This window comes from Rhinolophus hipposideros (genome assembly GCF_964194185.1).
Source record: "Rhinolophus hipposideros genome assembly, chromosome: 15".
Taxonomy (NCBI): domain Eukaryota; kingdom Metazoa; phylum Chordata; class Mammalia; order Chiroptera; family Rhinolophidae; genus Rhinolophus; species Rhinolophus hipposideros.
In genome coordinates, this window is record NC_138061.1 from 28,185,397 (window position 1) to 28,205,024 (window position 19,628).

Below are 19,628 nucleotides of genomic sequence, written 5' to 3' on the forward strand. Positions count from 1 at the left end.
AAATGAACAAAGATTAAAGCATGACAACAATTATAAATAACATACTAGGGAGTGAGTGCAAGTCAGTGAGAGAGGAGACAAGAAGTCACAAGTGAGGTATGAAAATCATCCATGCTTAAGTTAAGAAAGACTTGGCCAAAAAATACTCCACCCATTAATCTTACTGTTGTGATTAAATCCTGGGCTCTGTAGCCCTAGGACCTGTGTTTATTACATCATAGTTTCACTGCTTACAAGTTAACTACTTTCAGCTTCAGTTTCCACTTGTATCATTCAGGATAATACTACCTACCTAAAAGGTTATTAACATTAAAGGAGATAATGTATGTAAAGCAATTACTATAGTTCCTGACACACAGTAAATGTCACACTATTGTTTTCAGTGACTGGATTTTCATCTAGAAATTTGTATTAAAAAAAATAATCACACCTTCTGTATCGTTCTCTGAACTTGTTTCACTGAAGCTTTTCCACCGTTCTTTTGCTCTTGATAGGAAGATTTCATAAAGTTCTGGGAGAAAACATCAACAAAAAGCCATAAATAATAGGAAAGAAATATATTCACATATTTTTATTTTTACTCTTAAAAATAAAAAATAAAAATCCTATTGTAGATCCCTTATGTAGCAGGCATGAAAAATGTGGCAAATTGAAGCAATTGATTCTACCAAAACTATACATTACACAACTATAAATACAGCAAATAAAAATACTGCAGAGCGGTCATCCAAATAGCTACAATATAGAATGTATGTATGAGGCAGGAAGAGATGCTTCTGCTAAAGGAGTATAGTTGTAGAATAGCAGAAACATGATTTTTAGAGTCAGTCAGACCTAGATTCAAATTCCAGCTCTGCCACTTACTACCTGTGGGACTTCATGAAAGTCACCTGATAACTCTGGAACTTGGCTTTCTTCATCTGTAAACTGGAGGAGAATAATACCTACTCATGGGGTTACTGATCATTAAAGAAGATCATTTGTAGAGTTCCTAACACCTTACAGACCCTCAATAAATGCTGGTTCTTGCTTTCCTTCTCTCTTGAAACTGGTTTCTTCATTACTATATTGCTATCTAAAGCTACCTAAGCTATCCAAAGCTACCTAAACTTCACACATACTTGGTCAGAGTCTACATGCATAAGATCTCTTCTCCTATCTTTTTACTCTAAGTGCTTTTTGAGACTTTTTGAGACTACCACTCTATACTTCCACATGCAGGATCTCATTAAAACTTCAAGAACAGAAAAATTGAAATTTTTTTCTTAATTCTCAAATTTTAATTGTCTTTACTTTCTATTTCTACTAACCATTACAGGTAATTTAAATTATACAAAAATTTCAATGACAGAGGAACAGCAAAAAATATGTCTTGCCCAAATATCAACATTTATATATTGTCCAAAATATCAAGAACATTTTTGGCTTTAGTTAATCTTTATAAAAATTTTATTTCTTTTTAAAGGTAATACATGAAACATGATTTAAAAAAAATTGAAACAGTACAAAACAGCATAGAGTGAAAAATAAATCTCCTTCCCTCAGATGCCAACTATGCATACCAGAGCCCTAAAGATGAAATATGCATGCACATGTATATACAGTCATTTTTTAAATGAAGATATTTGTTTAAGCAAATATTTTAAGCAAAATATTAATTACAGCACTCATCTGCATCTTGCTTTATTATGTTGGAAGTTGTTACAGATTAGTAGAATAAATCTGCTTTAGTTTTAACAACTGCACAGTATTCTAATGTATGACTGTACCATAATAAGTATTCTTACATTGCCAAGAATTAGATCATTATAAAATAAGTGATGAAATCGATGTATTTCAAACAGATTCTTATTATTCTGATCTCTTCTTTCTTCTGTTCACTTTTCATTACTATTAATGATTTGGAAAGAAGAAATTTTTTAAAAAATCAAACTCAAAATTTCTATTATTTGTGCCACACTCCATCAACGATTTGGTATAAGAGGTGGATATAATTTTTAAATGTAGGTATACAATTTTTTTTGCAGTAATCTGGTACCAAATTGAAGCTGATACTTTCTTATTTCAAACTGCTTCCAAGCCAGGTCCAGCTTCACTATTCTACCCAAATTTTAAAACTGTCTTGGAAAAAGAAAGGCTCACCAAACAAATCCATCAACTTTGGAAGTCACAAAATTGATTCAATAGTAAAAATGTGGTAATGCATTTCAAAACATCAAAGGACATCTGTCCAGGGAAGATTTACAGAGCTTATCTACAATAAGACATGCATCTCAGTTCAACGCTTTGCTTGACTCCGCATGTCATACTTATTTTATTTTGAACCTATGAATGTAGAGCTTAAAGGAGACTTAAAGATACATCTTGGACTTGAACAGAAAATACCTTGAGATCAGTATATATTTCACTTTCTGATTTTCTGACAATGATGCACATTCTCAGCAAACTGTACACATTCTCAGCAAATTTCAGTTTCACTATAATTTTGTTTATTATCACAAAAAACTTTTAGAAAAATCCTATGAGATAACTAATAATCTTACCCCCATTTTACAGATGAAGAAAACTAAGACTTCTAGATGTTAAGTAATTTGCCCAAGGTCACAAACCTAATATATGGTAGAACCAAGATTTGAACCATATTTGACTGACTTTAGGACCTTATTCTTAATTACTATTCTCTAATAATTATAAATGTCATGATTAAAACAAATACAACAGATAAAAAGTCAAACTACTAGAGCCATTGAAAATAAACAAGATTATCAAAAGTAGATTTAATTCAATCGAAATTTGGCTTCCTTCCCACCACTAATGAAAAAGAAGGGAATACATTCCTGAATACATAATTGTTTAGTAGAGAAAACCTAAATTACTTTGAAAATAAATGATACAGTTATGTCACAAACTTTATAAATTTCAAGCTCAAAAAAATAACTTTTTGAGTATAGTATCACAAAAGGTTAATACTAACTAGTCAATATTTTAATGACTAAGTTATAAGGATACCTAACAATCTAAAGTCAAAGTTTTCAACAAAACAAGACTGCAAACGAAACAAAACTTCAAATAGTCACCAATACTTTATTGCCTCATCTGTATGCAAAACAGATTCCTAATACTTTAAAAACAATTACACCTTAATATCCAGGGTTTTAATTATCTAACTGAAAGCTCTAACTATAATGTAAAAAACATTTCCTTTTAATCTGCTCTAAGCACAAAAGGCAAAATAAACCTCAGGAGAGAATAGTTAAGTCATGTAGAATCTAACTGTTTCTAGCTAAATTAAAAACTCTAAATTCTTCCTCTAAATTCTATATTTAAAATTTAAAAAAAAAGTCTGGTTAAAATAACATGTTCATTACCGGACATTTGTGAAAATCAATTTTAAAAATCATACATAATCACACTATTCAAAGTTGGCATCACTTTTAGAACTTAAACGTAAACATTTCGATTATTGTTGTAATCTGTCCAGATATACAGAGGGTGGAAAGTGCCCAAAAAATGCATACGCATTTTAAGATAACATCTCTTAAAACGCGTATGCATTTTTTTTGGCACCCCCGGTAATCAAAGCAGCAATCAAAGCAGATTGCTGCAATGAACATCCTTATTGAAAAATTCGCACCCAATCCTGATTATTTCCTTAGAGTAGATTCTTACAACTGGAATAAGTAGGTCAAAAGTTATATTTTTTGAGGCTTTTGGTAAATTGTCCTAAATTATTTTCAGTCACATTTTATGTGGGTAATTCTCATTCTTTTTTATCACTTTTCATTTGTAAGGTAAAATACAGTACTTGAAATTCTTTTAACTTATATGTCATTGATTTGACTATCACTAGGAAAATGGTTAAATAAATTATAGTACAGCCAAACTGTGGAATGTAGTGCAGCTATAGTACATGTAATGTACACTTGTATGTAATGACATGAAACTATGTTCAGGACAGATTACAGCGTGAAAAACAGCAAGCCATAGAATAATCTCATGGTATAAACTCCTCTTTTGTGGGGAAAAAGGAAGAAAAAAAGAAGCCTTAAAAAATCATCACACATAGAAATACACTTTTTTATGTACACAGAAAAAATTTCTGGAAGAATATATACCAAATTGCTTACTTGTACTTATAGTAGGATCAAAAGCCAGAATTTAGGTAGAGAAGATGGAAGAAATATACAGGTTGTATTTTATTGCTTGACTCTTTTACAATAAATATGTAAATAAGTATTCTAAGTAACAGTGTATTATTTATATTATTACACTAGAGTCCCTATGTCTTTCTGTGGTGCCACCATCCTTTGGCAGTATCACTATCACTCAGACCTACTTAGCACCTTCATTTAACTATTTTACATTTCCCCCTATTTGATACTATCCTAATTTTTTTTTTCACTTCATTAAAACTACTCTACATTTTACTCCAATCCGTCAAGGTTTTAAGAAACTTAAGAAAATAAAACAATTCCTTGAGTCTTTTTACTTTTCTGTGTTTTTCTTTTTAAGTTTAAAATTTCAAAAAAAATAATAATAATGCAAAAGACTGGTTTGGGTAATAACGTTGGAAAAGAAATTTCTAGACTTCCCCCCAATATTTATGTGGGTTTTTTTAAATAAAGGGGGACCCTTTCCATAATTATACTGTATTATTTTTCCCTATATATACTTATTTATCCACTGCTACCTAGAATCCCAGAAGTTTTTGTAGTTATCTACAGTTAAGATATTTGGATATCAAGCATATTGTGACAGTTGTAAACTAAAGGAAAACTCACAGATCTTATTTTGAGAATATGAAATATAGTAACTTACTTATTAAATCAGACCAGGTTTTAGAAGGGGATGGGGAATGAAGCATGCTCTTAAAATGACATTATATATGGAAATGCCTTTTTAAATGGCCAATCTACTAATCTGCTTTGTAATTCTGAAGATGGCTATTTGTATGTGTGGGAGTAACTGAATATAGAATACAAACCAGGAGTGATATTTAGTTCATTTCCTACAGCTAGACTCCAAACTTTCCCACGAACACTAGGGGGCAATCCCTGCCACCACAATTCTCGAACTCTTCTTGTACTATGCCTAGAATTAAAGGGGGAGAAAAGAAGGAGAAAGTTACTTTTTATACCAAAAATACTAGTTGCATGATGGTTTACCTAGTCTATGGCCAAGTGACTGAACGATTTTTAAGAACATAGGGAGTTAAATATGTGATGCATTCTTTCCATTGGGTTCACGCTTGTAGGCCAAAAAAAAACACCCCACAAAAAACCTAAAAAAATATAGTACCCTAAAGTGAGACAACAGTAATTTAAAGGAAACTGCCTTTTACATCTGCCATTTACACTGATAAAATGAGAGAATCAGAAATATGTGAACAATTATGCAAAAACAGGATAAACAGTTGTCAATACAATTTTGTTGTCAATTCAGTACCAAAAAGAAAATCACAAAATATTTACTACGGGTAAGGCCTTAGTCTTTGAGAGGCAGTGTAGTCTGCTTTAGAGTCAGAAAGACTTAAGTTCAAATCTGCTTTAACCATTCATTAATTGTATAACCTTGGGCAAATCACTTAACCTTTCTGGCCTTGAGATTCCCTGTAAGATAAGTGGGTGTAAAGGTTGTCAGAATTAAATGCAATTACTTAGGTAAAGAACCTACTGTAGTATCTGTCACACTGTTCAATATTCAACAAATTCCCAATGCATATCCTATACTAGGCATAGAAGACATCTCCTACCCTCCAGTCTAGATGGAAGATAATGCGTGTAGAAAAATATTATCAAAAAATAAAAGGCAAAGTAAAGCAAAAAGTCTCAAAGTACAATGGGACATTACAGAAAAGAAACATCATATATATACACCATATTCTCCTGATTAGGAAAGGAGCATATTAAAAACCACTTTCATATTTAACATTTAATAAATGCATCTTACAATGAATGTACATACTTAACATTTTCTTTGCAAAAACCTGCTATTACATCAACAGTGCATCTTGCTACAGATAGTATGTTAGAATTTTTAAATATGGTAACTGAGGAAAAATTAAAAGTTTCATGAGTTGATTAGCATTTCAGATAGGTCTGAAAGGAAAGATAAGATTCTGACAGGCATAGAGGACGGTCAGTAAGGGAAGTAGGTAATAGAGACTGAGGGATTTATAAAAGCAAAGGCACAGAAATAAGCATGACATTTTTCAGACATTGGTTAACAATATAATTTAGCCGAAGAATAAGCTACATGGTAGAAGTATCATATTTTGCCGTGTATAATGCGCTCCTGCATATTATGTGCACCCATGTTTTTGGCCCAAACTTCCAGGGGAAAAAATCTTCTGTTTTAATTGTTTAGTACTACCCATGTATAATGTGCATCCTTATTTTTCCCTCACAAATTTGGGCAAAAAAGTACGTATTATACAGAGAAAAATACGGTAATAAAAGTAGAGAATTGGTAACATGAGATCTTTGGAGACAGACTGGAATTCAGGAAAAGTATGCTTACTTACATTACTTCCCAATTGGGCAGTATTTCATTGATCCAAATTACCATTGCATTTGCTATATTTTCTTCCTGTTTAAATCGTTCTTTCATTATTTTTTTCCTTTTATGTGCTTCTTTAATTTCTGTTTTAAATAAGTAAAAATTATTTCAATACAAAAGAGCTAAATCAAAACTCCCTTCTCTTGCTACCTAAGTCTACTAAAGAGGTTTTCTCAAAAAAATATTCTGATAACAGGAAGGAAGGAAAAAAGAGAGAGAGAGAGGAGAGGAAAGGTAGAAGAGGGGAGAGGGCAGGAGGGAAAAAAGAGAAAGAAAACAAACTTGATTAATATAATTTTAAAATAACATCTCCTATTCTACAAAATGGAATAAAGGCAAGAAAAAAATCTTCTAAATAGATTACTATATTACATATTCTATTTATACTTAATCAATGAACTGAAATTTGCCATGCATTAACTGTGTAAAAAATAAACAACTGTGAGCAACTAACCAATACCCTTCTTTTAATATGATGGGTTTATGAACTTCCTCACATAAAAACAACATTAAAAAATGATTTTGCCAATGGTGCTATTATAGTAAACCCTTTTTAGTATGATGCTTCACTCTAACAAATTGGATTGAAATTTGAAAATCCCCCTAACACACACACATCCACACAACATCCCTCTAAAAATCAGAAGTCACAATTTCGGAAGAAGAGATACCTCAAAAATAGAGAAGATATATATATATACACATATAATTATATATAGTTATATGTAATTTTAGAACCAGTGGGAACTTCAGAGATCAGCTAGCCAAAGTGCTCTGAATTTGTGTTTCACATGTGCCTCTGAAACTGTCGTAAGGGGCAAGCAGGAGTCTAAGTAGGCAGTTCCACTTTTTAAAATTGGTTTCATGTATTCAGATTCTATGCAAGATTTCGATGGAGAGGGTTCCACTGCTTTTAAAAAAAAAGTATTGACAGAGGGACTTGAAAGCCCGGATATAGTTGACCTGCTCCCCCAACACTTTACAGATGAGGAAACCAACATTAGATCTACTTAGAGTGTCACACCCAGGTAGTATCAAACAGGATTAAAGCTATGACCTTCTGATTTCCCAATTCAATGTGGTTCCTATCATAGCATGGTGTTTTTATCTACTTATCAATAACTATCTTAAATATTAATTAAATAGTAAAGTCAGTGTTGAGAGTCAATTAAAATTTGCTGGGTATGTTAGAAATATTTCAAATTCTGTACAGTAAAATATACTCAACCTATGTTTAAATAATTAGGCCTCTGAGAAAGATATAACTGGCCTTCCAGGTTTACTATAACATTAAAGAATTAACTTCATTTCCAAAATAGTGCCACAAAACACAACTGGATACTATTATAATATTCTAATCACTTAAGTCAAGGAGAAGATATCAGTTGTTAAAAAGGCATAAATTAAAAGTATATATATAGCTGTGTAATATTTTCTAAAAATACATCTTGAGCTAACAGTGTTGAAATCACCTTCCTTCTGAAATCAGTAAATTTATGAATTGGAGTTAAATTTATACCTCGTTTTTTAGCCTCAGCTACCATCTCATCATATTCTTGTCGGTGACGTAAAGCTTCTTCCACAGATTTGGCAGGAAGATTTCTGGAATAAATTTTAAGTCAATTTTTTAAAAGATTAACTTTTGAAAGTATTAACTTCTTCCTTTTTATAGCCAGAATTTCTATCTGTCTCATTTCATACAGTAAGAAAGTAAAAGATTGAAAAGAAGTCTGTATTTTAGAAAAGAATCAGAATCCAGGTTGCTAAGATTTGTGTTTTACACATATATAATTTGTGTTTCACATATATCAGAGGGTGGCAAAAAAGGTATAGACATTTTAAGAAAGGAAAAAACTATTAATTGTAATACTAAATATATACCAATAACAAAAGATGAATACAAGTCACGTTTGACTTCTGCAATTACAAGAGCTGTTCAAAGTGATTACCATCAGCATCCAGAAACTTCTGATTATGGGGAACTACTGCTTTAGCATAGATAACATTTCTTAAAATGTGTATACAATTTTTTTTGGCACCCCTGGTATATGTATGTTTATATATTATTTCAAAATATCAGATTTCAGCCAATATTTCTAGGTTATTTGTTAAACCCATTTACTACAGTTTTTTTAAGTCAACTTTTTGGAGGTATAATTTACGTATAAAATGAAAAGCATACTTTAAGAGTACAGTTTATTGCGTACTGTTTGACAAGTTTTGACAATATCTGTGCAAATAACGTACCAATCATGATATAGAACATTCCATCATTCCACAGTTTCCTTGTGACCCTTTACACTCAATACTTACCTACCTCCTACCTTAGGCAATCACATCTCTGATTTCTATCACTACACATTAGTCAGTTGCCTTTTAAAGGGTTTCATATGGATAGTTTTGTGTCTTGCTTCTTTTGCTCATCAGCATATTTTTAAAATTAACCCATGCTGTTCTGCGTATTACTAATATATTCCTTTTAATTGGTGAGTAGTGTTCCATTTTTGCACATGGATGAACTTTAAACTGTTTCCAGTCGGGGGTCACTGTGAATAAAAAGCTACTATAAATATTCAATTTAAGTCTTGTGTAGGCATCTGCTTTCATTTCTCTTTCTCTAAATATCTAAGAGTAAAATTCTTGGTAAGTGCAGGTATACTTTTATAACAAACAGCTTTGCACTTTTAGAGTTTAAGGTAACATTCTGAATAAAAATTTGATAATCAGTTCATCACTTGCATATACTATATTTTTGTTTATAAAATCAATGGCTTCACTGAGTGAGTCAGTGATTTACATATATGACTATGCAGAAAGAAATATATTTAAGTATTACCACATATCCAAATGTATCATCATAATAATGTCTGGTTTCTGGAGTCAATTTTTCAAATTATTTTCAATAGACTAGGGTGAGGAAAGCTTATGTGACAAACTTTCAAATCATATGTTGTACCTTTTCCTCTTCTCAAGTTAGATTCCTCAGGTAGGTTATAGGAGGGAGGAATAATGGTTAAGACTTCTGTTTCACATAATAATGGAATAAGAGGAACCTGGTTTACCCTCTCACCTTAATTAATTAGAAAAATGAACAAAATATATTAAACCACAGTGTTCAGACACCAGACAATGAGCAGCACAGGACAGTGATCATTATGAAAAAGGAAACAAACAAGGTAATCCTACAAGTGCCTGAGTTTATAGCCTGGAGCTTTCAGGTCTCAGTGCTAGGAGTACCTAAACATAGTCTACCAATCTTGCTGAGTTAAGGAAACAGTTCGGAGTAGGAGAATCTGAGACAGCTAGACTTTGCAGATTAAAGTACCAGAGAGAAGGAAGCTACAGAGGAGTTGTCTCAAGTCTTTGGCTGGGTACTGATCTATGCGTGCGTGTGATTAAACTCTGGTGCTAGGGAAAGAAATATCAGAAAGAAATAGGTAGAACATGCTCAAAGATCTCACTGGACCAGTCAGAGTAGAAAGAACTCCAAACAGAGAGGGAATCAGGTGGAATCCTTTGGGTGTCAGTAGTAAGAATAAATTAGCTGTAAACTAAAGGCTGTCCTGCAACCACTCTAACAATGATTAGATAGATCAAAAGGAACAAACCAATTCCAAATAACTGCATATCAGATTAAAGCCAAAAAATATCTAAAGAAACACAGAAAAAGTATAGCACCCAACTATGTAAAATCATAATATCTGGTATCCAATAAAAATTACCAGGGATGCAAATCAGCAGGAAAATACAAATCATAATGGAAAAAAAAATCAATCAACAGAAATAGTGCACAAACGTCAGATAATAGGATTATAAATCAGGATGATAAACCTGCTATTATAAATATACTCTTGAAGGCAGGAGCATAAAGAGAGAAACTCAAAACCCAAATCAAACTTCTACAGATGAAAAATACAATTTCTAAAATGAAAAACACAAAATATGGGACTGACAGCAGATTACAAACTGCAGGAAAAAAAGGTGAACTTTAAGATATAATAGAAAACTACACAAAATGAAACAAAAACAGAAAAAAGCCTATATGAGCTCTGGGTCATGAACAATATCAAGCAATATATAGTTCACTGAAATCTCAGAAGAAAGAGGGAGGGGTAAAATAAAATAAAAACAGCTGAAGGTTAAAATTTTCCCCAAGTTGATAGAAAACTATAAATGCACAGACACATCAAGCTCAATGAACCCCCAATAGAAGGACTATGAGGAAAACCATACCGAAGTGTATTGCAACCAAATCATGAAAATCGGACACAAAGAAAAATCTTCAAAAGCAAAATAAAAGAATTCACGGACAACAGACCAGCACAACAAAAAAAGGAACATACCGTAGAGTGAAATGACATCAGATGGAAATTTAGTTACACAAGCTCTCAGAAAAGAAGGTTTAAAGAAAAAATAACAAAAATGTATGGTGGTGTATGATGGTTAATTTTGTGTGTCAACTTGACCGGGCCACGAGGTGCCCAGATATCTGGATAAACATTATTCTGGGTGTGTCAGTGAGACTGTTTCTGGATGAGGTTAACATTTGAATCAGTAGACTGAGTAAAGCAGACAGCCCTCCCCAATGTGAGCGGGCCTCATCCAATCTGTTGAAGGTCTAATTAAATAGAACAAAAAGGCTCAGTAAGGCGGAATTCATATTCTCTCTCTCTCTCTGCCTGTCTTCCAGCTGGGACATCAGTCTTCTCCTGTCTTTGGACTTGGGCTGTAAATTACACCATCAGCTCTCCTGTTTTTCAGGCCTTGGAACTAGGACTGGATCTATAACATCAGCACTCTGGAGTCTCCAGCTTGCTGACTGAGGATCTTTGATTTCTCAGTTTTGATAATCATGTGAGCCACTTTCTCATAATAAGTCTCTTTATATATAGGACATACATGTGGTTTCCACTTCCCTGGTGAATCATAACACATGAACTTTGTAAACACGTAGATACATATTACTGTAATGCTCTTTAAAATGTAAAATGGCATAATATTACCTGAAGGTAATCTATGAAAACTCAATATATTGTAAACTGTGAAGGAATTACTAAAAAAAATACATAATTCACCAATAATAGATGAAATTAAATGTCAACAAAATATTTTACCCAAAAGGTGGCCAAAAATTAAAAAAATAGAACCTTGATTTGCCACCCTATGATAAAAGACTAATTTTTCTACCTCCTTAGCATGTAGGTTTAAACAGAGTTGTTTCTAGTAAGATTTAAGGAAAAGCGATTGTAGAACTTCTTGGAAGACTTCCAAAAAGGGGAGCTGACTCAGCTGCAAGAGGCCTTTTATTCTATCAGACTTATTCTAACTGCATGAGGTCAGTATGAGAATAAAGTCACTTGCTGAACATGGTGGAGCAGAAGGCTATAAACCTGGGTCTTTGACTCATGGAGGCACCATACTAGCCCTGAACTGCCCACTATGGGCTACACATATATGAGGAAATAAATCCTTGTGTGTTTAAGCTATTCTTTGGAGTCTCTTATCTGTAGTTGAATGAAACTGCTTAGTGACATATCAGGTAAATAATGATGACGCTCTAAACATCAGGGACCATCACAAATCTCACCTACCTGACCCAACCGTCCTCACAATCCACTGAATTCAGCCCTCACACCCACTCTAATTAACCTTATGATCCCTAGTATTGCCTACCCTTAAATTTTCAAATTGATGTTGTCCAAAGCCATTTCCTACCTAGGTCTTAGGACAAAACCATTAACTCCAATCCTACCCTTAACTCTGATTTCCTTTTACAAAATACCCTGCCTGCCTCTATAGATACAGTCTGGTTCCACAGAAGAATGGATTTAACTTTTCCTGAATTTCAGATATAATAATAATGCTATTATTACATAAAGAAAAGAAAAACTTTACTTACTGCTAAGAAAATGAGACCACAGTTAAAAATAAAAAGCTGAACATAAATACAGTTTTCAAGTAAGCAGTGATCCTGGACCCTAGGTAATACTATTTTCTCTTTGTGTCTCCAGACCAGAGTAGTAAGTGCTTTTCTGGCGCTATTAATCTTTTGAATTTTTCTTCTGCTTTTCTAGCCCTTCTAACAACAACCTTGAAGTGAATTTCTCTATTAAAGCCCCTTTGCTTGAAATTACTACATTGGTATCTGTTTTCCTGATTGGACTCTGAACCTTTAATATACAGAAAATTGTTTTAGTAATAGATATATTTCATTTACCTTTAGAAGTTTTTGTTTTACCAGCAGAGAAACAGCTTAACTCAAATTTCATTTCCAGTTTTTAAACTACAAATCTACTCTTAAGATTTCTAACCAGGTATTATCTTCCACCAAATGGGGCCTGATCATTCCCTTCCGCCAGAATGCTGCCTGCTTCTCCTGGTGTAAAGCTTAATGCTTTTCGTACTCACAGTCTTTCTTTTTTTGTTCCCACGAGTCCCACCAAAAGACTTGCCTAGACTTAATTACAGGCATTCTGGGGATCTGGTGTTCTACTTATTAAGAAGGTGGAGTTTATAGATCTACACAGATCTCTTCTCTGCACAACCTCAGTCCCTACCACATAATCTAGACCAGTGTTAAAACTTCCTGCAATGATGGAAATGTTCTTTTGTGCTGTCCACTAAAGTAGTCACTAGCTACATGTAGCTACTCAGCACTTGAAATGTGGCTAGTGTACCTGAGGGATTGAATTTTTAATTTCATTTAACTTTAATTAATTCAACTTAAATTTAGACAGCCACATGTGGCTATTAGTTGCTACCATAATGGAGAGTATAGGTCTAGAGTCTAGAGAAAGAGGGAGCAGTTTCTGCCATCTAGGTTATATACATAAGGGATTGGAACTAAACTTTGAATAAACACAAAGATCACAGATTTTAAGTAAACAAAGAACTGTCTCAAAACCATGGTTACAAAGGCCTAGTTAATAACAGAGTACAATCCCTTTATAGACATGTCAGTGTTTCAGTGACAATTCACACCTTGATATTCCAGACAGATATCCAAACTATGCTGACCTAGTCCTGAAAGATTTCAAGAAGAGGTTAGCGTATATCATTATATACTAGCATGGAATGATTTGCTAAAGGAATTAAACACTGTTGAGGAAACAGAACTTTTCAGAGAGTCCGACGTCAGGTGTTTTTTAATTGAGATTTCATTTTTTTTTAATGAGTACTTTCTGTGTTTCTCCGAAAATAAGACCGAGGTGGTCCAGCTAGGTCTTTTTTTCAGAAACAGAGTATATACATACTCTAAAACAAAACAGTACATGAATAATTATTCTAAGTCTAGTGTCTACTTCTTCAAATCATAAATCCAAAAACCTTGTTACACAGTAGGTATTCAACATTTATGGTTCAAAGCAGAATGATCCTTATGGTAAATATATCAATCTTTGACAGTCTGAGGAAGAGCAGAGCTTCAGTACCATAATTCCTAAGCAACTATAAGCTATACAGTGAGTAAAGGATAAAAACAAATATATATACAGATTTGTTTTTGTGGGTTTTTTTTTTCCTTTTTAGAAAAAGCACTAATTTTTCAGTCATCTGCCCGGAGAAGTAAATAAAAAAATAAAATAGAATTCTTCAGTCTTGAAAATCAAAAGCTGAGTGAATATTATTGATCAGTAAACACTGAACACCTCACTCAGCAATGAATTACTGTAAGAAAAAGACACAGTTTATCCCTATGTATTATGGCAGTGTCAATTAGTTATGTGGTCAAGGCAAGAAACCAGTAATGACTAAGATAGTGAATCATGCTGAAGTCCATTTGCTGCTATTGACATATGCTATAACTGCATCATATGTAAAGAAGTTTTGACTATAAAAACCATGTAGTCAATGATTTTGGATGCTTCTGCAAATTAGAGGCTAAAAAAGGAAATGTAGCACCAATTCACAAACTCCCTTTGCAATGGGAAACTCCTCCACTCCTTTTATTACCACTTTGATCTATGGAAGAGGACGTTTCCAACATCAGTTTCCTACCGAGTAAAAATTTCTGCCTCTTTCTCCACCTCTTCACCGATGCCACTTCATAGTTGAAATAGTGTTGTTACTAGAACCTGGCAGCATCCAGAAATAGAAGAAACCTAGATAATACAAGTCTCTGCTCCAGCTTCTCGGCCTGTGAAGGAATGGATATTAGCTGGCCCAAATCTGCTACCAAGAGTATTTTGGGGGAGATAAAGTAGAAGTGCCATTGTAATACTCAGGTTGCATCCATGTATTGCCATCTGGTTTTATACTCAACAAAACTAAAGTTTTCATTCTTAATCTGTTCTCTATATCTATATTTTAATTGCTGAAGTAGAGGGAGAATTGAGTAATGATTAGGTATTCCATGTTCTGACACCCTGGAAAGCCTTTGTTTGTTAGTTTGTTTTCTAGTTACATAAGTGTAAATTATATAATCATATCCCCCAAAAAATGACCCGTTCAAATTTTAAGTGAACAATTTATTAATTAAATTATAGCATTTCAAAGCTGACTGGAACAGTAGCTATCACACTGAATCTCTATATTACATTCGAGCAAAGTTGCCCAGAAACAGCATAAAACTCACAATATTTATTATAATTCCACTCTTAATTTCAGATAGTCAATAGTACAGTGGAAAAAAGTTATTTTATAAGTTGTTTAAACATTTTGGTACACTGAAATATTATAATGTTATTGTGTCTGGTATATTTTTTCAAGTTCCAATTTCATGGAACTGCTTGTATAAGTTACAAGAAAAATTTAAGAGAAGCAGATATCACTGAAGGTTGAAGACAACTACTTGATAGAAAAGATAAAGCCTAATCCTTAAAGGATTAGGTAGGTGAGCAGTAGAAATAGTAAAATAATTGCATTCCAAGTGAGGGCAATAACATTAGCAAAGGCATGAAGACAGGACTTAGATACATTTGACTATAAAATAGAGGATGGTATAAAGAAAAATGTGTCCCAAACACTCTCTAGAACAGAACTTTTGCATAATATTTTTATAAACTCCTTCTGGGGAAAAATTAACATTCCTGGTAATCCATTTTGGATGAATTTTAACAAGTTTAAAAAAGCACTTTGGGAACGTAGTCATCTACCTACTCAGCTGTCAGTCAAGAGTCTGAAGATCTTTAACCAGGTATTCTTTTCTTGCTTACCTAACTGCTCTTTGCATTGGCTTCAGCCTGGTTCTTTCTCCCTGGCAACAAGACTGAAATAAAACTTTGACATGTTCTCATAGCGAAAATTTCTAAAGTTTTTTTTTTTAACCAGTGGAAAAATGAGTATGAACACATCCATTTAATCCTAAAAAAGGAGTATCAGGATCACAATTCTGCAGCATAAAGAAATGTTAACAAGAATTATAAAATAATATACTCATATCCAGCCCTTGTTCTCTTACAATATCTAAAAAATATTCAGCCTCCAGACCCTTTTATTATGCTCCTCAGGATAATGGGTAGAAAAAAGCTTCAGACTAGAAAAATGGAAAAAAGGTTAGGAACTCTTACTCTGGAAGGAAAGAGAAGTCTAGAAGAAGAAAAGAAATAAATCCAGAGAGCCCAAGAAAGGGAAAAGAAGTTAAGAATCAAGTGGTCTTGCTTTAGGGAAGGTATGTTTTGTTTGATAATACAAAGACAACATGTTTGTTTAATAATCAAAGACAACATGTTGAAGAAAACCAACTTTTTAAATTTTAATTTTATTTATTTTATTTATTTTTTTAATTTATTGGGATGACATTTGTTAGTAAAATTACATAGATTTCAGGTGTACAATTCTGTATTACATCATCTATAAATCCCATTGTGTGTTCACCACCCAGAATCAGTTCTCCTTCCATCACCATATATTTGATCCCCCTTACCTTCATCTTCCACCCCCAAGCCCCCTGAAGAAAACCAACTTTGAGGAAGGGTGAGAGGGAAGGAAGGGCAGAAATGAGAAGGAAAGAGTTTAAGATGGTTTGCTTGATATTAGAAATATATTCTTAATAATAGTGAACCAACTGGTTGACAGTAGTTAACATTTTAAGTTCCAATTTCAAAAAGTGTCCAAAAGGCAAAGACAAATACATCTTAAACACATATGAAATGTCAAGAAAGGTAAAATAATTGCCCTATCCTGTTACAGTAAGGCAGAAGAGGGTTGAAATAGGAACAAATATAAAAAGCCAAGATTTTATGACATGATAAGTATATCATGTCATAAACAAAATGAAAGATAAAAATCATATGATTATATCAATAGATGCAGAAAAAGCGTTTGACAAAATCCAGGATCCACTTATGATTAAAAACTCTCAGCAAAGTGGGAATAGAGGGAAAATACCTCCACATAATAAAGCCCATATACGACAAACACACAACTATCATCATATTCAACAAGGAAAAGCTAAGTGTTCTCCTTAAGGTAAGGAACAAGACAAGGATGTTCACTTTCACCACTTTTATTCAACATAGTATTGGAAGTCCTCGCCACAGCAATTATACAAGAGAATGAAATGAAAGACATCCAAACTGGAAAGGAAAAAGTAAAACTGTCATTATTTGCAGATGACATGATTCTGTATAGAGAGAACCCTAAAGATTCCACAAAAAAACTATTAGAACATATGAATTCAGCAAAATTAATATTCAGTAATCAGTTACATTTTTATACACCAGTACAAACTATCGGGAAAAGAAATTAAGAAAACAATCTCATTTATAACTGCATCAAAAAACTAAATACCTAGGAATAAATTTAACCAAGGAAGTAAAAGACCTATATTTGGAAAACTATAAGACACTGAAGAAAGAAACTGAAGAAGATACAAATAAATGGAAGCATATACCATGCTGATGGATAGGAAGAAATAACATCATTAAAATGTCCATACTACCCAAAGCAATCTATAGATTCAATGCAATCCCTATGAAAATACCAATGGCATTTTTCACAGAACTAGAACAACTAATCTTAAAATTTACATGAAACCACAAAAGACTCCCAACAGCCACAGAAATCTTGAAAAAGAAGGACAAAGTTGGAGGTATCATGCTACCTGATGTCAAACTGTACTACAAGGCCATAATAATCAAAACAGCATGGTATTGGCATAAAAACAAATACATAGATCAATGAAACAGGACAGAGAGCCCAGAAATAAATCCATGCCTATATGGTCATTTAATCTATGAAAAAAGAAGCAGGAATATACATTGGCATAAAGACAGTCTATTCAATAAATGGTGCTGAGAAAACTGGATAGATTCATGCATAAAACTGAAACTGGGCTACCTTCTTACTCCATATATAAGAAAAAACTCAAAATGGATTATAGAGGCTTAAATGTAAGACCCAAAACTATAAATCTCCTACAAGAAAACACACGCAGTAAACTCTTAGACATCACCCTTAGTAACATATTTTCTGATCTGTCTCCTCGGGCAAGGGGAAAAAATTTAAAAATAACCAAATGGGACTACATCAAATACTAAAATTTTTGCACAGCAAAGGAAATCACTAACAAAACAAAAAAACAGCCTACTGAATAGGAGAAAATATTTACCAATGGTACATCTGATAAGGGGTTAATATCCAAAATCTATTAAAAAAACCCTCATACGACTCAACACCAAAAAACAAACAATCCAACTGACAAATGGGCAGAGGACCTAAATAGACATTTCTCCAAAGAGGATATACAGATGGCCAATAAACATGAAAAGATGTTCAATGTCACTAATTATCAGAAAAATTCAAATTAAAACCACAATGAGATATCACCTCATACCTGTCAGAATGGCTATCATCAATAAATCAACAAATAGCAAGTGTTAGCAAGGATGTGGAGAAAAGGGAACCCTCGTGCATTGTTGGTGGGACTGAAAATTGGTGCAGCCACTACGGAAAATGGTTTGGAGTTTCCTGAAAAAATTAAAAATAGAGCTACCTTATGACCTAGCAATTCCAATTCTGGGTATTTATCCAAAGAAACACGAATTCAAAAACATATATGCACCCCTATGTTCAATGCAGTGCTATTACAATAGCCAAGATATGGAAGCAACCAAAATGCCCAACAGACGACTAGATACAGATGTGGTATAACATACAACGGAATATTACTCGGTCATGAAAAAGAATGAAAGCTTACCATTTGTAACAAACATGTATGGACCTATCGTGTATTATGCTAAGTGAAATAAGTCAAACTGAGAAAGACAAATATACTATATGATCTCATACTATACTACACGTGGAACATAAAGAACAAATGAACAAAACAGAAACCGACTCATAGATACAGAGAACAAACTGCTGGTTGCCAAAAGGGAGAGGGGTTGGGGAGCTGGGTGAAAAAGCTGAAGGGATTAAGAAACACAGATTGATATTTACAAAATAATCATGGGGATGTAAAGCACAGCACAGAGAATATAGTCAACAACGTTGCAATAGCTATGCACTCGTACAGTGCCTGGTGGGTACTAGACTAATAGAGTGACAACTGCATAAATTACATAAATATTACTATGCTGTATAACTGACACTAATATAAAAATACTACCAAATGTCAACTGTAATTGAAAAAGTAAATAATTAAAAAAAAAGATTTTTGTCTCATACACAGAGACTTGTAGAAAATATGGCTATGACTTGAACATCAACAATATACGCCTCCACATTTGTTTTAGGATGTATGGCTGAAATTTAAAGGTTTTAAAAAATAAATCTATTTCTATATCTAATTTCTTGATATCTTTTGTGTGAAATAGTAAGCAAACTAAAATTTAAGTTTAAAATATAAACAGTGTGCCTGATGATGACTAGAATACTTACGATGGTCGATCCTCAAGAATCAGGGCAGTGGTAGAAAGCGGCTCAAATTCAAAATTCTTACGTCTTGAAGACTGAGGTTGTGGTCTACAGGTCCTACCTGTTCGTGCTTCGTATTCCTAGAGTAGATAAAAATATACTTTATGCAGAGACCTTTCTAATTTTCAGTTTGTATTACTAAATCTGTAACATTAGTATATTATGCTATAAAAGGGACATAAACAATTCATACATTAATCTGGTAAAAATATCAA

General features: G+C 33.1%; 1 protein-coding gene across 1 annotated transcript in view; it reads right to left on the reverse strand.

Moving 5' to 3' along the window:
- The window catches only part of TBC1D12 (TBC1 domain family member 12), an 87,123-nt gene that overhangs the window by 21,762 nt on the left and 45,733 nt on the right, over positions 1-19,628 (reverse strand). The window contains exons 3-7 of the mRNA XM_081074699.1: positions 19,378-19,493; positions 8,078-8,160; positions 6,524-6,641; positions 4,985-5,091; positions 431-511 (exon numbers count right to left, since the gene is read on the reverse strand). Coding sequence (XP_080930825.1) covers positions 431-511; positions 4,985-5,091; positions 6,524-6,641; positions 8,078-8,160; positions 19,378-19,493 — 505 coding nt within the window. The remainder of the gene's footprint in view (positions 1-430; positions 512-4,984; positions 5,092-6,523; positions 6,642-8,077; positions 8,161-19,377; positions 19,494-19,628) is intronic.